This window comes from Puntigrus tetrazona, chromosome 7 (genome assembly GCF_018831695.1).
Source record: "Puntigrus tetrazona isolate hp1 chromosome 7, ASM1883169v1, whole genome shotgun sequence".
In the NCBI taxonomy this organism is placed as follows: Eukaryota; Metazoa; Chordata; class Actinopteri; order Cypriniformes; family Cyprinidae; genus Puntigrus; species Puntigrus tetrazona.
Genome location: NC_056705.1, coordinates 799,946 through 820,624, shown reverse-complemented (window position 1 = coordinate 820,624; position 20,679 = coordinate 799,946). Strand labels below are relative to the sequence as shown.

Below are 20,679 nucleotides of genomic sequence, written 5' to 3'. Positions count from 1 at the left end.
TACGGATTAGGTCGTGCACGGGAAACGGAGAGGGATGACAGACAATTTCCTGCTCTCTGGTGACGAGCATTTCCCGTGACGGCGTCCGCTGGTGCAGAAGAAACACAACAGAAGCTCAGTAATGCAGTGCCGGGCCGCGTGGGACATGTGTCTCCTGTCCTCCCTCACTGGCTGGAAAGCAGCGTCCCGTGGGGGTCCTGACAAACCACCCACAAGCTTTTCAGTTGCCTGCAGGATCCACATCACACATCCCGCCCTTGATATCCCAAGATCCTGAGCGGTGCAAACAAAAGTGTGAGGTTGTGCGTTTAAGTATGATTCATTTGCTGTGATTTAATTAGGGTTTTTTTTTTTTTTTTTTTTTTTTTGAATGTTCTTAATGAACCTCTTATGCTTACTAATGCTGCATTTATGTTCTCGGGAATAATGGTGAGATTAAGAGGTTACTGAATGTGACTCTTACCTGACAGAGAGCCGCTGGACCGCTGCTTGTGTAACCTCTCTCTCTCCTTCTTCCCCTTGGGCATGATTTTCAGCTTCATACTGCTTTTCCCGGGCACACGGGACGGGTCCTGGAATTAAACCAACAACAGGAAGACAAGAAGAAAGAGAATGAAATGCAGTCTAATAATCTGGAATCTGTTAATGCATGTGATGCATGTTCTTTTTGTCACATGATTAGCTTCATGCTATGTTGCAGAGTGATTCAAGATTAAATGCAACATTATAAACACTGACTCAGAAATAATAAAAAAAGAATTTGAATGATACGATATGACGATGCCGTATGACAATTTATAGACTACCATACAAAGATTAAAACCGTTTTTTAATTGAAATGAATATATTAATAAAACAAAAGTATTTATTTAAAATACTTATTTAACCAAGATGCATTAAATTGATCAAAAGTTACTGTACAGGCATTAAAATATTACAAAAGATTTATATTTTATATTTATTTTTAACTTTTGTTAATCAAAAAAAATTTATTATATTAACTTTTGTTAATTCCACAAAAAATAAGCACAAGAACTGTTTTAAATATTTGTTATACTTGATATTAATAATGTTTCTTGAGCAACAAATTATTTTTATTAGAATGATACAATTAAGTTTTTGTAATATTCACTTGTGATCAAATAAATGCAGTCTTCTTCATGAGGATATGAATGCTCTTTCAAAAACGTGACAAAAAAATAAATCATACCACACATAACTTTTATTTGAAGTAAATTGATGTACTTTTTTAATTTCAGAATAAAACTAATGTGCTATATAAATAAAATGTTACTAAAATCCAAGTCTAAAATGGTCACACTAAAAAAAATGAATGCTGTGTAGGAGACAAACCTCTTCAGAGCAGTGCATGCTGGGACAGATCCAGTGAATGTCCTCAAGCTTGTGTAACTCAGCGCTGAGGCTGTCCACTGTGGAAAGAAGCTCCTCTTTTTGAGAAGGCTCCAACTGCTACACACACACACACACACACACAGAAAATATCTTTATCATATTTCCGCCTGCATTACTTCTGTATAAGAACAGAGACAAACATTGATGCCGCTCACCAGCAGTTTCCCCTCCAGCAGCATCTTAGTCTCTTGCTGGAGAACTTTACTGCTGTTGACAATGTCTACAGCTGTACTGCGACTCAAACCCTGCAGAGACAACACACACAGTTCAGGTTTGGTTTGACTTCCTGGCAGACTCTTTAACACACGGTGCTATTTAGTTCCTTCAGTTATTCTTCTATTGGCTGGTCAATGGAGTTCCTGTGGAGAACAGCGTGAGCAGCTCAATAAGAACTTGCTGAAAGTCTCAGCAGGAAGAAAGGACCTGCTATTTTTCCTACTGAAGTCTGAAAGGTGCACTCGGTAACCTTTAAAACAGAGTTGGACTGAGCTGATCCTCATCCCTTCCTGCTATGAGCTATGAGTGCATGCTGCGGGGTTTTCACTCAAAACATGACATTTCAAATCTTTGAAAAGAATATTTGTGACAGTAACTTCCTTGATTCCACATCAGGTAGCTTACAGTCAGCGAAGTACAGCTGGGCGTCATACATGTGTTAACTGTGGTTGTTAAACTGTCACCTCAGGACTGGAGGGTTTGGAGGGGAAGGCTTCACTCAGGACTGCAGCACTGGCGTTGACAGAGTGAGCTAATTCCTGCTCCACCACTTTATGAGTCTTGGCCACCTCCCGAATCCTACAAAACACCATCACGACACATTCAGCAGCAGAAAAACACATGCCTTTCCTTCACCTAAGCCTTTAATACACCGTGAAATTAACACAAGGAAGTGTCGCATTTCTGAGATTTAGAAGTTACAGTAATGGGTGCGGTTTCAGGTAAAACAGTAGCCCTCAAATAGTTATGAAATAATATCACACACACACACACTGACGCACCTGTTGATGAGTGTGTCGGCCACTAAACCAAGCTGCTGCACCTGCGCACATTCCTCTTCTGTCAGATACTCCATGGACTGCTGGGAATTCAGTCGAGGCCGGGCTGGGCGGCTGTCACCTTTCCGCTTGTCTTCCCACGATTTCAGCGTGCTCTCGAACGCCTGATGTCACAGCAACACACAATGTTCACTCTTCTGCGCTCGAGTTTGAGATCAGAGATTTTTTGGGTGCCATCTGACACTCATTGCATCCGACACTGATAATGATAATATTAGCTACTCGCTGAGCACAAAATATTACAATGATTTCTGAACAATTATGTGAGTTCAAGTTGAGCTAGAAAAGATGATACTACCATTTTCTGTAGAACTGCTTTATTTTTTTAATTGTCTTTGTTTTATAATTGATGAATTTTACAACAACACTGTGACTGAACTTAACTGACTCAACCCTGAACAGCTGAATATTGTCTCTTTTGCCATCTGTAGAGCTGTTTAGCCTTAAACTGAACTAATTTCACAACTTGTTATTTTAACTGTTATTAAACTAAACTAAGCTTGAAACTAAACTAAACTAAGCCAGAGATTGACCTGAACAAGTGAAAATGATCATGCATTGCATAGAGGTGACTTGCAATGCTTGCCTGTAATAAAAACAACAGGCGTGCGAACACTGACCCGGTCTCTGGTGAGCATCTGAGCTCGGTTCTTGTGGACGATTTGGACAATGCCAGGAGGTTGAATCCAGGCCTCACCGTCCACCTGCACGGGCACACCTTCATCACCCAGGATCGTGATCTTCACCTGCCGACACTGAGGAGACAGCCTGCGTTAAATACATTCCTACTGATTGTAATATTAAATTATGCACCATATATGACAAATTTTTCAGAAACAAAACAACTTTAGGTTACATGGTGAGAAAATATGTTTCTCTGAATGTTCTTAATTACCCTAATCTTTCAACTAAGTAAACTAAGTACAGTGCAATTATTATATATTGTGTTGTCAATAAACTGTTGCATTTCTTTAAATTGCAATAGCGAGTCATGGCATTCTGATTCTAGTCCTATTAGGGTGTGGTTTAAATTCGTTCTAATTCCAAAACACGTATTCAAAGAAAGATCATTTTTTAAATAGTGAATTGTGTTCTTGAGTTCAGACCTGTGCGATGCGGTGATGCTGCAGGTTGATGACTCGGGACATAGCCATCTGCATGCTGCCGAACACAGCCACCACCTCCAACTTCTTATCATCAAAAGATGGAGCCCCAAAATTCTACACAAATACAACAGCAGACAAAATTTCATGTCAACCACATATTAACTTATATTTGATTTACACAACTCATAAATCCATTTTAATTAATCTATTTTAAATGCATGATTTAATATAAGAAACTAAAATAAAATCACATGAAACCCAAGAAGGAACAGATGTCTTATGCACATGACTCTTGCTGGGAAATGTGTTACAGAGCTGGAAAGATCCAATAACAGAGTCACTCCAGTCAGTATGGTTTCCTCTGTAATATATATATATATATATATATATATATATATATATATATATATATATATATATATATATATATATAGAAAATATTGCATGAGCAAGAGCATAAAATACATCTATTTACTAGTCTTCAGTGTACTACTATACATTAGCACACTTATTGTTCAGTGCTGTTTAATATTCTCATCTTTTTCCATTTTACATCATTTGCTCTCCATACAGGTTTATATTGCTTCTTGTTTATACACTACAATGCACTTACAGGTTTCATATTGCTTCTTGTTGACAGATTGCTCTAGCTCTAAAAATGACGATGAAAGGAAAGTCACGGATTGATGAGTGGCTGTAAATGTGGTTGATGCATTCTGAAAGTCATATCTGCAGGAAGAAACTCTGGCCAGGAGCCATTGTTTATTGACAGCTCAGAACATTAAAGAGATGCACTGAAGATAAATGCAGGGCACAGATTCATCTGTTCAACACTGAGATGATTTTCACTTTGCTGAACTAAACTGCCCTCTGGAAAGTAAAGTGCTGTACTGAAATTTGGTTTCACTGATGGACTCACATTGTCCTCTTTGGTGCCACCCCAGAAATTAATGCCCCCTGCATAACTGGGGATGTTCAAAACAGCAAGGCCCTGAAGACTTGGCAAGGACATGGGCACTCCGTCACACTGTCCACAAAAAGAGAAATAAAAAAGGGAGTAGTTACGTTATGTATAGGGTCTCAGAAAAATGTCTGAAACATGAAACCATGACTTCTTACATGAATGAACAGTACATATCCAGAACTTCATTTATAGTATGTGAACTGAAGTCAAATAAATGGCACAAGGAGTACTTTCTCTTTCCATTAAAGGTCAGAAAGAGACATGAGTTTTGCCCATACGTTAGCATCTTTCATGCTCATACCTCCAACTGGACTCTCTGTTCCAAGTTCTTATAGGTTTTCTGCACCAGCTCTTTGGTCCCTAGCACTCCGTACCACATCATGTTTTTAGTGCGGCTACTGTTAAAAACATAGATTGCACAGTTTCAGTCAACATTATATAAAAACAGCATAACTGAAAAAAATCTGACGACAACAAAGGACTAATACACATTTACAACTAGTAATGCATTCATATGGATTAAGTGAACTGTATTTAGCAATTATCAAACATTTTCTATTTCTTATACCTGCACTTTTTTGGGTGCTCGTCTCTCTTATTGTTGAACTCTAGAGAAATTTTGGCGTCTAGCCCAATGCCAAAATAGTTATTCATCACACACTTTTCTGTGCACTGCCTGCGGAACAAAGAAACAAGCAGGAAGAAAGCATGTAAGCCGAGTCACTTATGAATCAAAAATATTTTTGAGAAGCTAAATGAAAAGCACAGGGAGTTGTATACATCATACTGACATTGGTCAAAATACACAGTGAAAACTGTATTCATTTATTTATAGATTAAATTGTGGCAATGTCACAAAGGTAAACTATTTTGGGTTTGTCAGACAAGTATCTTTTAATAATGACTATGAGAAGGGCTAAGAGTTTATATATAATACAAAACGTTTGGGGTAAGTAAGAACTTTTATATAAAAATAAATAAATATAATATATACATACACACACATACACACATATACATATATAATTAATTAATTAATTAATGTGTTCAATTTACATATTACATATGAAAATATTGGATTTTTTAATGTATGATATCTTTTCATAAAGAGCCACCTATATGCTGAGATGGCAAGATGAGGTCCCATTAGCTTTATGATCTGAACAATGCACGCAATACTATTATCACAATATATATTTTGAGAATGTCCGGGATCTGTTGCTAATCATACAGAATCTAAAATGTATAGATTTCCATAGTGTTGCAATGCCATGCACAGCACTCTTTACTCATTTACAGCTAATCTAAAACTGATCTCTATAATTAAGAAAATAATGCTAACATTGTAACCATGAGCTCTTGAAACATATATAGTATGTTGGGGTAAAAATGCATTGTGCTGCATTTGTGGGCAATATATAACTTCCAAAAGCACCGATGAGGCCAACAAACACTGTCTAGACATGTAGCTCACAATAGGTTTCAAGGTACAGCCATGGAGTATGCATTACCTAAAGATAATCTCTGAAAGTCAGAGAAAAGAGTCAAATGAAGGACTCAATATGAAAACAGATTTATGTCCAATGAGACTGTGCTGAACTAGAGCATTGGTGAGAGGAATAGCAAACACACCATGGGATATTACACCGCCAGCATGGTTTTAGAGCTAAAGGAACCACAAATGTCATTACTGCACTTCTGTGGAGGAAGATAAGAGCTCTTTAATGTCCGTGTGTGCATGCGTGTTTGCATGGTCTTACACAGAGTCTTCAGAGAAAAGCACAGTGCTGAAGCTTTCTGATTTCTCCAGCAAAATAGGGGCCGTAGTGGTTGGACTCATTGTGTTTTGACCTGTCAATAAAATGAAGCGGCAGAGAGACATGCAGCTATGACAAATAGCATAGAAAGGAAAATAGTACAAAAAAATAATAATAATGGGTATCGCAGTAGTCTTAAAAAAGGGCCGCTAAATTGTTTTTTTTAGTGGTTAAAAAAACGGAATTTATACAGCATAAAAAACAATGAGTTATTTGACTGATTTTAGAAAATGCATTTATTAAAACTAAATGAACTCCATAAAATCTACTTTCTCTAACCAGTACCTGAAACACAAGTGAATTGAGTAAACCCAGTTGAAGAAATTAACTCACACAAATCACTGCACTGGCAAACTGTATGCAGTTATCGCTTTTTGAAATAAAGCAACACACTACGCAAATATAGACTTAATTTTCTTTATCCTCCACCAATTCACACGCTCTAGTCCACAGTGCAGTGGTAACCTCACAAAACTCCAGCATAACAGGATATGAAACACCAAAAGATCTCACTGTGCAAAAACACATAAAACAACAGAAATGTACTCCCTTGTATTCTATGTATGCTAAATTTGTTATTCGGTTTCTAAATGACAGAAAAAAAACACTTTTCTAGTAAGGTTATTTTCTTTGATTACATTTGAGTAATATGGACAAGAGAGAATTTTAGTAAAAGCTGATGTTTAGTTCAATTTTCATTTTTTCAAAGGACTCAGAAACACTCAAATCAGTTTTATGTGACTGATTTATATTAATAAATATGATATAAAATATATTAGAAAATTATTTTGATAATGTCAGTGAAAATATAACAAATTCAATAAAACACAAGTTCTTTATGGAAAATGGATTCTTTGGTGCTGCCCTTTATGTGAGCTAATGCAGTGTTATGCATGCTGATATAGTTGATGTTAATTAACTCTGTTGCTCCTTCAAGTGATCCTTGGCCTTTTCCTTTTTCCTGTCTCCCTGCTCATACAGACAGTTCTGAGGGACGACCTTTTCTAGACAGTGTCTGGGTTGCATGATGTACTTGCTGCTTCAATTTAACTGAAGAAAGGGCGCCCACCAGGACATTCTGCACATATATTGTTATTTTTTGTATTCCCCCAATTTATACATTTACTTTTATTCAAATGCAAATGTTTGAATCAAATTTTAGAGCTACAGAAAAAAAAAACTTTTCATTGAACAAATGAATTGTTAAAACTAAGGATCTAATTGCCAGGCATCATCTATTGATATTCATAAACTGAGTTTATTACTCACGTGGCTCCGCTTCCTTAAGGTCCTCACTGCTTCCTCTTTTGATTGATGATGAGGACGACATTCTCTGCACCTGGGTATGTCTGTTCTGCTCATCCACCACTGAGAAAAAACAGTCTAATTAAATATTGACTGAAGTGGTCAAATAGCCACTGTAACATGCTGTGTCATTCTTGTACTGGACATTTGCAATCAATAGATTTCAGTTTTAGTTTTAACTTATTTCAATACAAGACACACACAGAAAAAATACAAACTAAAATGTTTTTTATTATAGCCTTTTCATGTTTTTTCTCTTTGGACATGTCCTGAACAAGCTGTTTTTTAACAATTATCTCTATAACAATACTCTACAATATATAAATTATTTGTTTTGACTTGAAGTTAATTCCATGTAATTTAAAACTGGCTTAAAATCCAGTTTATTTTCCAGTCATATACAGTGAAGGATTACCTTTTTCTGCCTGATCTATGATTTGTCGAAGTGCTTTCTTCAGGCTGTTGGCTCTCAGCATCAGCTGCTCTCTTGATCTGAAGGGTCTGGTCTGATCAGTGTCGCTCTCGTCTGGAGAGATAGATCCGGAGGGTACCAGCTGGGCATTGGCGTCTTCACTAAGAGCCTTAACCAAAGAGTCCAGCTTCTCGTTCAACATTGCACACTGCGAGAGACACACCAGTAAAAATCTAAAATTACAAATTTTGGGGGGTTTATAAAGAACAGGACTCTTCATTTAAGCGTTTATTTGACTGTCTATGTATCTGTTCATTTCAGTAATCTATTTACTGTTAATTAACTCATCTAATGAATGTTCATTCAGTTTGACTACCTATTAAACTCATAATTAGTTTAACGATTTTCACGTTATTTGGGCTCATAATTTAATTGCTAAAAATGGCTCCAGATTTACCTTTTTTGCCATAGCATCAGCCTCCTCTTTATTCTCCGTGGCCCTTTCATAAGCTTTGCCAACTTCAGCCACAAAATCATTAACTGTTCCACACAGAAACCTGTCACAGAGAGAGACAGGAAGACAATATATTTTTTAAATAAAATAAACATAACCCTCACAACACATCTACACGCACAAACCATTTTTATACTCACTTAGCAGATGATATAACGTCGCTGTGCTTGTCAGAGTCTAGGATTTTGGTCAAATGAGTGGCAACAGAATCAGCATATTGTGTAATCTGTATTTCAAAAGCATAATTTAGACACTTAGTAACATAGAGTAACTTTGAGTTAGTGACACTTAATATTTTTGAAAGAAGTTCTACCAAGACTGAATTTATTTGATCAAATTATGGTAAAAAACGGAATGCTGTGAAATATTATCACAAGATTACCTGTAAGGGAGAGTCTGATGAATCCTCCTCCTTTACAATAGCTGGAGTCTGTTTGGTGGGCACTTCATAAGTCATCACACTCCATCTGTGACACACACACACATTCAGGAACAGAAAAATTAGTTTGATGAGAGTCATTCATGTCTCTCTCTTTTTCCTCTGTCTCACCTGTCCAGCATCTTGGTTGTAGCTCTCTCCAGTTTTTCTAGTATCTGTAGCAGCTGAGCATCATCATCACAGAGTCCTCCCCAGCCCAGAACCCGAGCCAGGTCATTTCCTGTGCCCAGCGGCAACACACCCAGCTGGCACTGTTACACACACAACATAACGAAGATGTGACTCTACTGTATGTACAGTCTACTACCACTCAAGCATTTTCAGGTCTGTAAGATTTTGACAAACGTCTATGCTGACCAAGCATTTGTTTGATCAAAATGTTTTAAAAGGAAATTTATTCCTGTGAAGGCAAAGCTGAATTTTACGACAGGCATTATTTCAGTCACACAACACTTTAACATCCTAATATGCTGATTTGATTGCTGAAAATGATTATCATTTTTGTCTTCTTTGATAAATAAAACATTTATTTGTAATAGAAATCTTTTGCAATATTATAAATGAATTTACTCTCTTTTGGCTAATTAAATGCATTTCTTAAAAAATAACATTCTGAATGGTAGTGGTCTATTTTTACACCTGTGCATGCTATTCTAAAACAGTGATTGTTTTCATAATCTTTTATTAAAATGTAAAAACTTCTTTTCTGGTTATTTTGACCTGTTTGTGCAGACTGAGTTTGTCCAGTTCAGAAAGAACCCAGCCCACGCTCCCATCTCCACCACACACCAGGATACGAAAGGTCTCAAACTTCTGGAAGAGACGAAGCCTGAATGCACAAACAAAAATGAAAAAAACAAATATGGTTCAGAGAGCAAATTTACTTTGCCAACAAAATTGTATGATAAAACAAGTCAGGATGCTATTAAAAGTTTAAAAGGACATCTTGACTGAGAATGTTACAGTTATCAAGTAAAAATGTTTGGTTGTTGTAAAAGCTAAGCTACTGTGACTGATTCCTGACTCTTTTATTGCCTTACATAGCCTTTTAATTGCTATTGCAGTGTGTGATAAGCGGGCGTTAACCTCACCCCAGCTGTGGTCCGCCATTCATGAGGTCAAAGACCTGTGCTGGGTTTAATAGCTGCTTAAACCTGCGCAGGAACTTCACGCCCTGGTTGTCTCCACTCTTACTGTTCACCAGCACCAGCAGAGGACTCGAACAGGATGGACTGGTGGCTTTCCAGAAGCCTGCAGGGAGCAAGGGATGATGAAGAGGGACAGTGGAGGGATTGGAGAGGGAGGAGAGAGAGTGGCAATGAGAGAAGGAGAGGAGAGGAGAAGAACTTGGGAGGGATGTCACGTTTGGAAATGTAACCAGCTTTAAAAGACCATCTCTTTAACAATGTCTCTGTTGTAAATGTAGCAGAAAACTTGTAAAAAATTTGTAAAAAAAGTTGTAAAAAATGAATCATGGCTGTACTGAATTGGTGAGATCAGTCTAACTCTAGAGAAATTGTATTCATTACAATAATTTAAAACAATTTAATACCGTTTAATATATATAATAAACATAATATGCCATTATATCTTATATGTTGGGTTACATTTTTGGTTACATCTAACATAAAGAATAATAATTTTGTTGATTAATGTAGAATTAAAAAAAAGTAGAAATAAGTTTAGTTGTAAGATATAACACTTTTAATATAACTGTTTGTCTGTTTTATTAAAATATAAAATGAAGACATTACTCCAGTGTCACATAGTCCTTAAGAAATCATTCTAATATGATGACATCTTATCAAAGTGGAAAACAAAGAAATCATGACACATTTTTGTATATATAGAGTTCAAAGCAGATATATGGTATATTTAACTGTCATACTGATGATTATACTTCAACTAAATAATGTAATTTGCAAGTCCATACACAAAAGCATATGACAATGTATATGAGCGTTATAGATACAGCTGAGCTGATGCAGTTGCCAGGGAAACCCTTACCGTCAGAGTCGATGCTGTTAAGTGCAGTGGGCGGAATGATGGAGACCTTACACTGACCCAGAGGACAAACCTTTCCCAACTGCTCCTTACAGCTGTTATGCACCTACACACAGGCAGATAGATCACTAGCTACTCATACCTATCAGTGGAGACACATTAGCTACACACCTGTATAAATATGAAGTCATAGTCTTTCCAGTAAGCTCTAGGTGTTTATGTGACATCTAGTTGTTGTTCAGAGTGAATGGGTGTGATGCTACATAGTGGGTGTGAGTGATATACATAGCACTGTGTTTAAAAATTGGGTAGGAAGTTGACGTACGATAGCTTTACACCAGAGGCACCGCCAGTCCTGTAGTCGACGACGCTACCACAGTTTCGATCGCACACACACACTTTGCGCTGACCGGCAGGTTCCTCCAACCACTGGTGTGGCATTGACACCTGTATACACAAACGCACTGATTTAGGTACAGTATAGACTATCACTGAGACCAAAAATTCAAAGATTCACTTACTCCATCTTCATCTTCTATGATGTCATTTCCTATTGATGCCAGAGTAGTCCACTTACAGTTATTTGTGGATCGTACAGCACAGCGCTTGTGGGCTTTGAACTTGCACACTATCACGCGCAGAGAAAAGATGAGAATAAACAGATCGTCACTAGAAAGTGATAACAGGCTGAGGGCAATGTTCCTATTCATGACTCATTGATTATGCTGTAAAGATACAATGCCATTGTTAGTTCTACAACCAGAATAAACAATGTGTGAAGGCATAAATGGCAAAGAAAGGGAAATTCAAACAAAATGACAGAGAGAAAAATAAACAAGACGAAAATAATAAATCTTAATGTTAATGTTTACCTTCACAGGAAAGACCATGAGAGGTGACCCCCGGCAAAGCCTCTCGACACACATTGCAGAAGGTGGGCCGGGCATGAGAGCAGGCGTACCAGTTGTGCATCCCAGAGAAGTGCTCCATGTTAAACTGACTGGCCTGAGATCAATAAAATCATATCAGTGTCATGACACTATAAATACATATATACATATATCTAGAGGAGTGATTTTCAACCAGGGGGCTGGGGCTCAACTACCAATGGGGCTTCAAGATAGTGTTATTTTAGTATAAGCAGAAAACTATTATAGTTTTTACGAATATTTTGAATTTGTTTGTGTATATTTTATGTTTTCATTTTCATTTTTACAATTGTGTTTTTTTTTGACATTTTTATGTTTTTAAATCTTTGTTGATTGTTTTTTTAACTTAAATGTTAAAATCATTTCTTTAAAAAAAATGTCTACATAGTTTTAATAATTTTGTAAGCTTTTTAAGCTCAAATGGGCTAAAACGCTAACTTGTTTGCATCAATATTTCACCTAAACACAATTACAATTATAGTAATTACTTTTGTTGCTTTATTGATCACTTAACTAAGAAATCCATGTGATGGAACATCGAACTGTTTAATGTGCAGCCACCAAGGGCATCAATGCAAATTAACTGAAAGTTTCAAATGATTATGGAGAGGGTTAAAGGTGACGTTTTAGACACCAACCTCATAAGTCTCCCATTTCTGTACAGATTTCAAAGCACTGATCCAGTCTTCCATCTCCTTCCTGCTCTCTGCACACAACATCAGCTTCACGAAATGGAGTGATAACCTAGGATAGAGAGCCAAAGACATTCAGCAGGTGTGAGCTATTAAATAATGAATGAACAAATGACAGCAAACTAATTAATGGGGTTGTCTCAAAATCCAGTGAGATCACTATCTGCTGTAGATAGCACGTTACAAAAATCATTCACTGGGTCTCGAGAAACCTACTGAGAAGAGGTTTTACTTACTGTGAAACTGTTGTTGATGTTCTTAGTGCTGGTCTCAGCCACACTGGCATCTGAGAGAGTCAACCTCGTCAAATATGAGAGACTGCAAGACAGTGGTATGTTTCTGTCACCAACAAACACTGAAACAAGCACCTATACAGCACCACCTGAGCTTCAGTCTACTCCAGAGGAACACAGTCCCCTGCTCTGACCTTTGAATCTTTGGCATAGTAGAGAGTCCTGCCTCGCAGTTTGAAATACCTCCTCTTCCATCTCTGAAAAGAGCTGGTCTGTTTGAGCAGAAGACCCTCCTTCACACTCTTCTGCAAAACAAATGCAAAGAAAAAGAAAAGAGATTAAAATTAGCATAAAAGACAGCTAATGCAAACACAACTTGATTTATTTTCATAGTAGCATCCATGTGTCTGTGTGTGCAAACACGTTTCACTGCCACATTTTTCATAATGAAACATTTTCCTGCCGTGCTAGAACTGGCTATTTTTAGAAACTGCTTCACAGCCCATTGGATTTACTGGTGTTCATAAATTGCTTCTTTTGCACATGCATGAAATTCAGTCTTTTGCTTGTTATGCTGAAGCATAATAATAAATCAACGCACACAAACCCCCGAGGCTTCAACTTCCATTAAGAATCCTGTAGTTCAATCACAGTGGCTTATCACCAGGACCAGATGGAATTGAAATTTTTTACACATTTTCTATGCTTTTTTTCAATAGTATTTATGCTGTTGTTGCTGGTTATAAACATGAGAAAATTAGCTCTTTTTGGTAGCTGGAAGTAATTAGTCAATATATACATTTTTAATGGGTAATAGGTAGATCTTCGTGAATGAAAGGTATTTAATTCCTAGGAAAAGACTAATGGGAACTGGTATATTAAAACCATATAAGAGTATCTATCAGATTTACCATAACAACACTGAAAGACCAGTTAGATCACTTTCTAATGCTTCCTTTTCCTTTGCATCGCTCTCGTTCAATTGTCCACAAAAAACAAACAATGGTAAGCTTACAGTAAAACCTGGTTTGTCGCCTAGCAACATTCCTGACTCAAGTGCTATATAACGCTGAGATGAACTGCCATATTTCCATAAAGTTCACCGTGGACCTTTAAAACACTGTCATGTCATCAATTCATCTCTAACTTTCATCATAAACCTTGATGCTTCAATCTCTCCTGAAGGGCAGAGAAAAAATAAAAGCTATAAAAGTCTTTCAACAAGTCATCAAATACAGCTGTACTTCGTGGCACAGTAAATTGAAATTACAACAGAGTCTGTCCTTGTCTAAACATGCAGGGGCATATTCTGTGCCCTCTCGTGACGTGAGATGTGGATTTCATAAGTGGATTGTGGCAGAACAATGCCAGTAGCTTAGTCAGCAGTGAGATAGGCTGATGGTACAGAAATGACAGCGTCTCTGTCTTTCACGGGTCTGTCACACTGAAAACAAGGAGAGGGAGAGTGTTGTTGCTAAACATTAAGGAATCAATATGAGTAACCTAGCCAGGCAAACTTCCAAGAGTAATGACGTACATATGAAGGGAGTGAATTCATTAACAGAGCTGCATGGTCTGGTGAGAAGAAAAGTGTGTGTGTTCTGTCTATATTCAAAATAAAAGGTCAAAGAGCCTGATTCTCATTTTTACACACTCCTACCCTTGAGAAAAATAAGTTTGCTTAATTGTCTTGAATGCGCATTTATAGTGTACTTCAAATCTTAAAAGTGCATTTAAAAAAAAAAATCCAAATATAATTTTAATGACACAGAAGCCAGAGATGTTTACTTAACACAGCATTTCTTAGCAAACATACTTTTAAAATGTGTGATCTGTAATAATGTCAAATCAAAAGTTTTACTTTAAAGCACACTAGAAATAATTTTAACAATTTAAGAAATACAATGCAGCATTTTTACAGTAAACAGTAAATCCAACAAACTGTAAGGTATCTATTTTAATTTAAACTTCAGTGTGCCATTCAAAATCTCATTTAATAAGCATATTTTAAATATACTAAATTGCATGTACTGTATATCACATACAAGCATAAAAATAAAATTGAGGCTTATGTCACATGTGAAGGGGGGATAAAATCAGATTTGAGCCACTTTCAGGAGTAATGTCAGTGTAACCTCTGAGTCAGTTTTGCAGGTGATTATATTCTCCACATGCCTTTCAACAGGTGTCTCATTTTCTCCACCATGACTCCCAGAAGAGCTCATAAATGTGTGTGGGACATAACTGCCATCAGAAGGTTGTTAAATCTGTCAAAATCCTTCCTTTGAGGACATCTGGGGGTCATTTTCAATTGAAAAAAACATTTACTTAAGAGTTAAATAATGGTTTCTTGGAGCAGATTTAGGAATTGTTTATCTGTAGTCATATTTAGATTCATGCAAAAATAGCAGAAATCTGTTGTATGTATATCGTACTTTTAGCAGGTAAAATGTGTGTGTGGGTCAGGTATTTCAGTTTTTCTTGAATACAACTAAAATCAATTAAATTATGGACACATTTATACAAACCTATTTGTATTCTAGAAAAATATAATTAGCTTAGAAAACAACAAGGTTAAAAAAAAAAAAGAAAAATAAAGGTATATGTGTGTGTATAAAATGAAACAAATAAGTGTGTGCAAGTTTAGGTGTGAGAGTCTTTTGGATGTCTGCCAGTGAAGCTTCCCTCTACACCAAGACAAGCATCAGAGCCAGACATCACTCACTTCATCCTTTCAGAACAGAGCTGGTTCCACATTCATAAAAGATGAGGACATCTTTGATCTGTCACAGTGTGCAAGCAAACTCTTTCTCTTTCACACACACACACACACACACACACACACACAGAGTGATGTCAGCTGGTGACTCAGAGGAACTCTAAGGACAGACATCCTCACACAATGATTGCTATTTTTGTTTAATCTCCTCTTCCTCTTCTAATCCTCCCCTCTCTCTCTTTTTAGTTCCTCTCAAATCCTCAGCTTCTGTATTCGCCCTGCTGTTCTCTTCCTCCTTTCTCTCTTCTTTCTTGCGTCATTCCAACTCACCCTGTTTATTCCTTTCCCTGTTTTCTGTCACCCTCTCCTTTCTCCGTTTTATCCTCCTCTATTGTCCTCTCATTTGAAGGGCACAGTGCCTCTGCAATGCCCTACATAGAGCTACAACTACAAATCCCATGATTCCTTTCAGCAAAGCTGATTAGATCCAAGTAGCTATAAAAGCTGGATAGAGATATCCGTCAGCATTCCTATTTATGTCAATAGGAATTGCTAAGATACTGTATGCAGCCTCGGAAAAAACAACTTGGATTCTGCCATTTTTATTTATGGTTGCTGAGTCTATCCTCTGCTCTGATTAATCTACCTTTTTGTAAAATATGGCTTGTGTTTTTGAATTTCCTTGCAACCTTTGTAAAAGCCTTGAAATATTACTCAAAGACTTAATTTTGTTTTTTAAAAACTATTGGGAGGACTATATCATCTTCTGACCCTTGAATTGCTGTTAAAGTGGACCTGAGCAGCTTTTTTAAGTCAAAGCAGTGCAGCTATTAGGACAATCATGTGTCATTATACTCATAATATGACTCTATGCAATTTCTGATACTGAAGAGAGAGGACATAAAGATTATTCCACTAAATATGCAAGGGAACAATAGGGAAAAAGAAAGCATAGCATGATCTTCAAAATATTGATTCCACAAGCAATGAAACGTCATTAACAAATCATACAACTCCAGCATATCGCTTGCCTATTCAGGAAGTATCATCCCACATATACAAATTCAAATGCAATGAATCTTAATTAAGTGTCCATTTAGAAGAAATCAACCAGAGCAAGTGAGGCACATGACCAGCTGCCAAAGCGCGGCATGTAACAGTAACAGTACAAACCTTAATGTAAAAAATAACACTGTTTGTATATTTTACAATGGCTGAACACAATCAGAGCAATAGCCCAATTTCAGCCAATCACCCTTATCTATCAGTTGCCATGGAAACACCAATGAGCTGTCAGCAAACACAGCTGTCATTCAAACAATCAGTGTTCCAAAGGCGTGGCCAAACACTGTGCGGCACTAACAGCATGCAGGGCCATAAGCTGCACTACTCATAAGCACAGGTCAACACTCTTGCTATATTTTTTTATACAAAATAATTAAGACACTTTCTCTGTTTAGCAAAGACTGGTTATACACAGATCTTAATCATCACAACAACAGACTGGTTTTTCCTTAAGAAATCCCTTGTTGATTCAGATATAAAACATCTCTTTTCCTCCTTCTAGACATTTCATAAATAATTACACACAAACAGAACTGAGCTCTCTGAAGCTTTGTTCAGACAGGCAGGAAAAATCTGACTCATCTGTCTGTAAGCAAAGAATCAAACCAAATCAGATTTTTATAAACAGTAAAACATCTTATTCACAGCCATATCTAGTTAGAAATCTGATTGAAATCTATTTTTATAATACGTCTCTGAAAAGGTCAGATCATATTTCAAGTAATATTTGTTTCGTGAATAATGACTTAAAATTCATTTTACTCTCATCACAAAGCTTTTGTGACCTTTTTGTTATAGTGTGCAAACTGCTCAATTCAAATACAATCATATTCACTCATACGTTTTCTGATATGGAATCTTATGCATGAAATTATAAATACAGCAATAGCTGCCAATTATGTTCTCTCTCGTGCCACGTGAGATCACATATGCAGAGCACAATTTCCGTTTTTCCTTTCTCCTGACAGCAGCTCTCAGTTGTCATGTAAAGAAAATCACTACTATAGCAACTGATGCAGATATACGGATATTGACTACACAATCTGAGCAAGCGGATCAGATTGCATCACTTACCGTACAAAATGACACTTCTAAAGATCAGATGGGATTAATGTGCAGTGTCAACAGTATGTATGAGACAGTCTGAGTTAGATAGCACAGTCTGGTTAAAGTTGAGTTAGAGCCAGACCAATTACCCAAAGCGCCCACAGAGACTATGAGTCCCTTTCACAGCTAGTAATTAACCTAATGAACTGATTACAGCCCTGCAGTACAGCCTATGAGTGTGTGTGTGTGTGTGTGTGTGTGTGCATGTGCAGCTAATTACAGACTAAATCACACAGCCTGAGAATTTACTACCTCTGAGGTGTCACCTGAAGAAGCCAAGACTCATTCAATAACGATTGTCAGATTCTACACAAGCAATGTGCTAATGAGAACTGCTCCACACATACTGTGCAAATCTCACACCATTTAGCATATTAGTTTTATTGAATGATTAATAAACACATCATGTGATACACTAAATCAGCTATAATGAATGCGTATACGTTATAAAGGGCTGTAAGATATGGATAGCCCTTAAATTCATTTATAAGGGCTTTACAATGGGCAATTATAGTTTGGCCTCATCTGAATTTTGAATGTGCTTAAAATAAACTAATCTACATCTTGGATGGCCTGAGGTGAGTAAAGTTTTCTTTTTGAGTGAACTGTTGCTTTAATTCAAACTTTAGCTGAATTAAAAAGCTGTACTTAAAATTAGGGCAACATCACAGGGTGGGAAAAACACTTTCAAGTCCTAAGCGGAAGGAAGCTGGCCACAGAGACTGATGAACATTAAAGACGGAGAGTTCTTTGAGCGCCAAAATGGTCAAGTGATAGAAATACTCCCCATTCGCCCCAGAGAGCATCTAACCATGTTAGTCTGCTGTTTTGGATATTAGTGTTTATTTGATGTTAAAATTAATGCATTTTGAGCACAGGGTGTGTTGCAGACCTCAATAGGAAGTGATGTTTGAGTGATATGTGCATTTAGACACACATGTGATCCAATCTACAGACCGCCAGGACACTCAGCGGTCGAAGATATGAGGAGACTGGATCAGCAGAGATGACAGAACTGATAAATGCTAATCCTACGTAACACATGGTCACAGAACATCACTGTTCGTGCTGATCCCTCCATCAACGGGCTTTCAAAGATGTCTCCTCATTATCTTGTGACAAAAAACCCCCCAACCGAGTAGTCAAGAGGCAAATATGTTCCTTTTTACAGGTCTAATAAAAGTGTAATTTTACTCCGTTTTTAATTAACTAACCATTTTTTTATTTGTTTATTTTAATTTGACTTTAAGCTGTAATCAGTTTGTTACAAGCTGTTTTTTAATTGCATTTTGTATAAGTTTTAGTTTGATTAATTTTAATCAGCTTGCTCACGCATCATGTTTTCTAAGATTTAATTTAAGAGTCAATTTAGAAGCTTCTTCTAAAATAAGCGGCAAAAGCATACCAAAAAAAAAAAGAAAAAAAAAAAATCACATTTTAATACTGCTGAGATCTCTTCCATAGAGAATACTGGATATGAAATTACTTTAGCACACTTAAATTGAGATTAGTCTGTCTAACAATTGTTTCTGTTACCATTATTAACCTGTAGGTCTCCTGTACATTATGTATATTATTAAGGAAGGTATTAATTAATGCTAGGATCATACTAAGCACTGTGAAGTCAGGTATGACCCGTCTGTGACTACATATTCCTTATGGATTGTTTTTTTTTATATATTTCCTGAGTGGGGCGTGAACAGCAAGCTGTTATTTCACTGAGAAAGTTGAACAAAGATAACGGATGTGTTCTGTATTCCAACAGAGGGCAAAATAAATGAGAAGCACTGCAAACAAATTACATATTGCAATCAAAGAAATTCTTGTCTGGGCTGTAATTTTTCCAGAGGTTATGTGAAAAAGCTGAGACATGTTTGAATTTACCTGACAAGCTCCAACTGAACAGGGCTTTGTCTGAAGAGAATAAACCTGAGAAGCAGAAGCCCTTCATTTAATCTCATGTCCATATAGGAGAAACACTGAGATAATAAAAAGATCTTATTTGAATAAAAACTATATACACTCTGAATACCGACTGTGACAAAGTTGTTTTGGACAAAAGCATCTAGAAAGTAAATATATAACTGTAAATATAAAGTGGAAAATTGCATTTTCCCATGCAATCATTACTATACACACTGTATACCACGAATTTGATAATAACAGTGTCTATGTGTCTTTAACTATCCAGACCATCCAGTTCTGTTATTTATTACAGGCTTTACATTAATGCTGTGGTAATCAGATCAGCACAAACAAGCATGTCCTGCTAACCCAGATAAACCTTATGACATGCACACACACACACACACACACACACACACACACACACAAACACACAAACACAACACACACACACACACAAACACACACACACAAATACACAAACAAATACTGCATTATCTCACATACAATAAATCTAAGCCAAAACACATACGTCCCAAATCCAATCATGAATCATCTGCTGACGGGAAGTGATCACCAAACGGATGAGTCCGGGATGAGACACTCAGCCTCACAATTAAAAATAAATCTGATTATCACTAATATAACCATCACATAAACACAGTCTGCAGTGCTCATTCTAGCGAACTAAACAAAGTCAAGTGGAATTACAGGAGTAGCCTATCCAAACCTGTGAGAAGGCACTATTGCTGATTGTCTGTCCTTCTGTTGTTCTTACTGAACTGCTGGAGGAGGTTTCCAAAAAGTCTTCTTCTCTTAAGCGGCTGGCATCTCCCTTCCCACCTCCATCACAGCCAAACAAGAGCGGGGCAAGGCAACACACACTGCCTGGACACAGCCTGGGCATGATGGGTCCTTCAGCCATCGACATGTACACACACACACTAACTGACACACAGGAACATGCCGACTTCCTTTTGGCTGCACCTGAAAGACACAC

At 37.0% G+C, this 20,679-nt stretch overlaps 1 protein-coding gene across 1 annotated transcript; it reads right to left on the bottom strand.

Annotated features, from left to right (window-relative positions):
- Positions 1-70: 70 nt before the first annotated feature.
- Positions 71-20,588, bottom strand: LOC122348394 (diacylglycerol kinase delta-like). The gene is given in 31 exon segments (XM_043243786.1): positions 71-273; positions 464-572; positions 1,354-1,470; positions 1,569-1,658; positions 2,094-2,208; positions 2,412-2,572; positions 3,089-3,223; positions 3,575-3,688; positions 4,494-4,601; positions 4,840-4,936; positions 5,107-5,214; positions 6,299-6,389; positions 7,625-7,723; positions 8,076-8,280; positions 8,530-8,629; positions 8,727-8,812; positions 8,969-9,053; positions 9,137-9,276; positions 9,746-9,854; positions 10,117-10,276; positions 11,033-11,135; positions 11,355-11,398; positions 11,401-11,476; positions 11,551-11,657; positions 11,902-12,034; positions 12,597-12,683; positions 12,685-12,702; positions 12,887-12,943; positions 12,945-12,968; positions 13,078-13,188; positions 20,410-20,588. Coding segments are annotated over 31 exon segments (3,219 nt in total). The 5' UTR covers positions 20,587-20,588; the 3' UTR covers positions 71-220.
- Between the last annotated feature and the right edge of the window lie 91 nt (positions 20,589-20,679).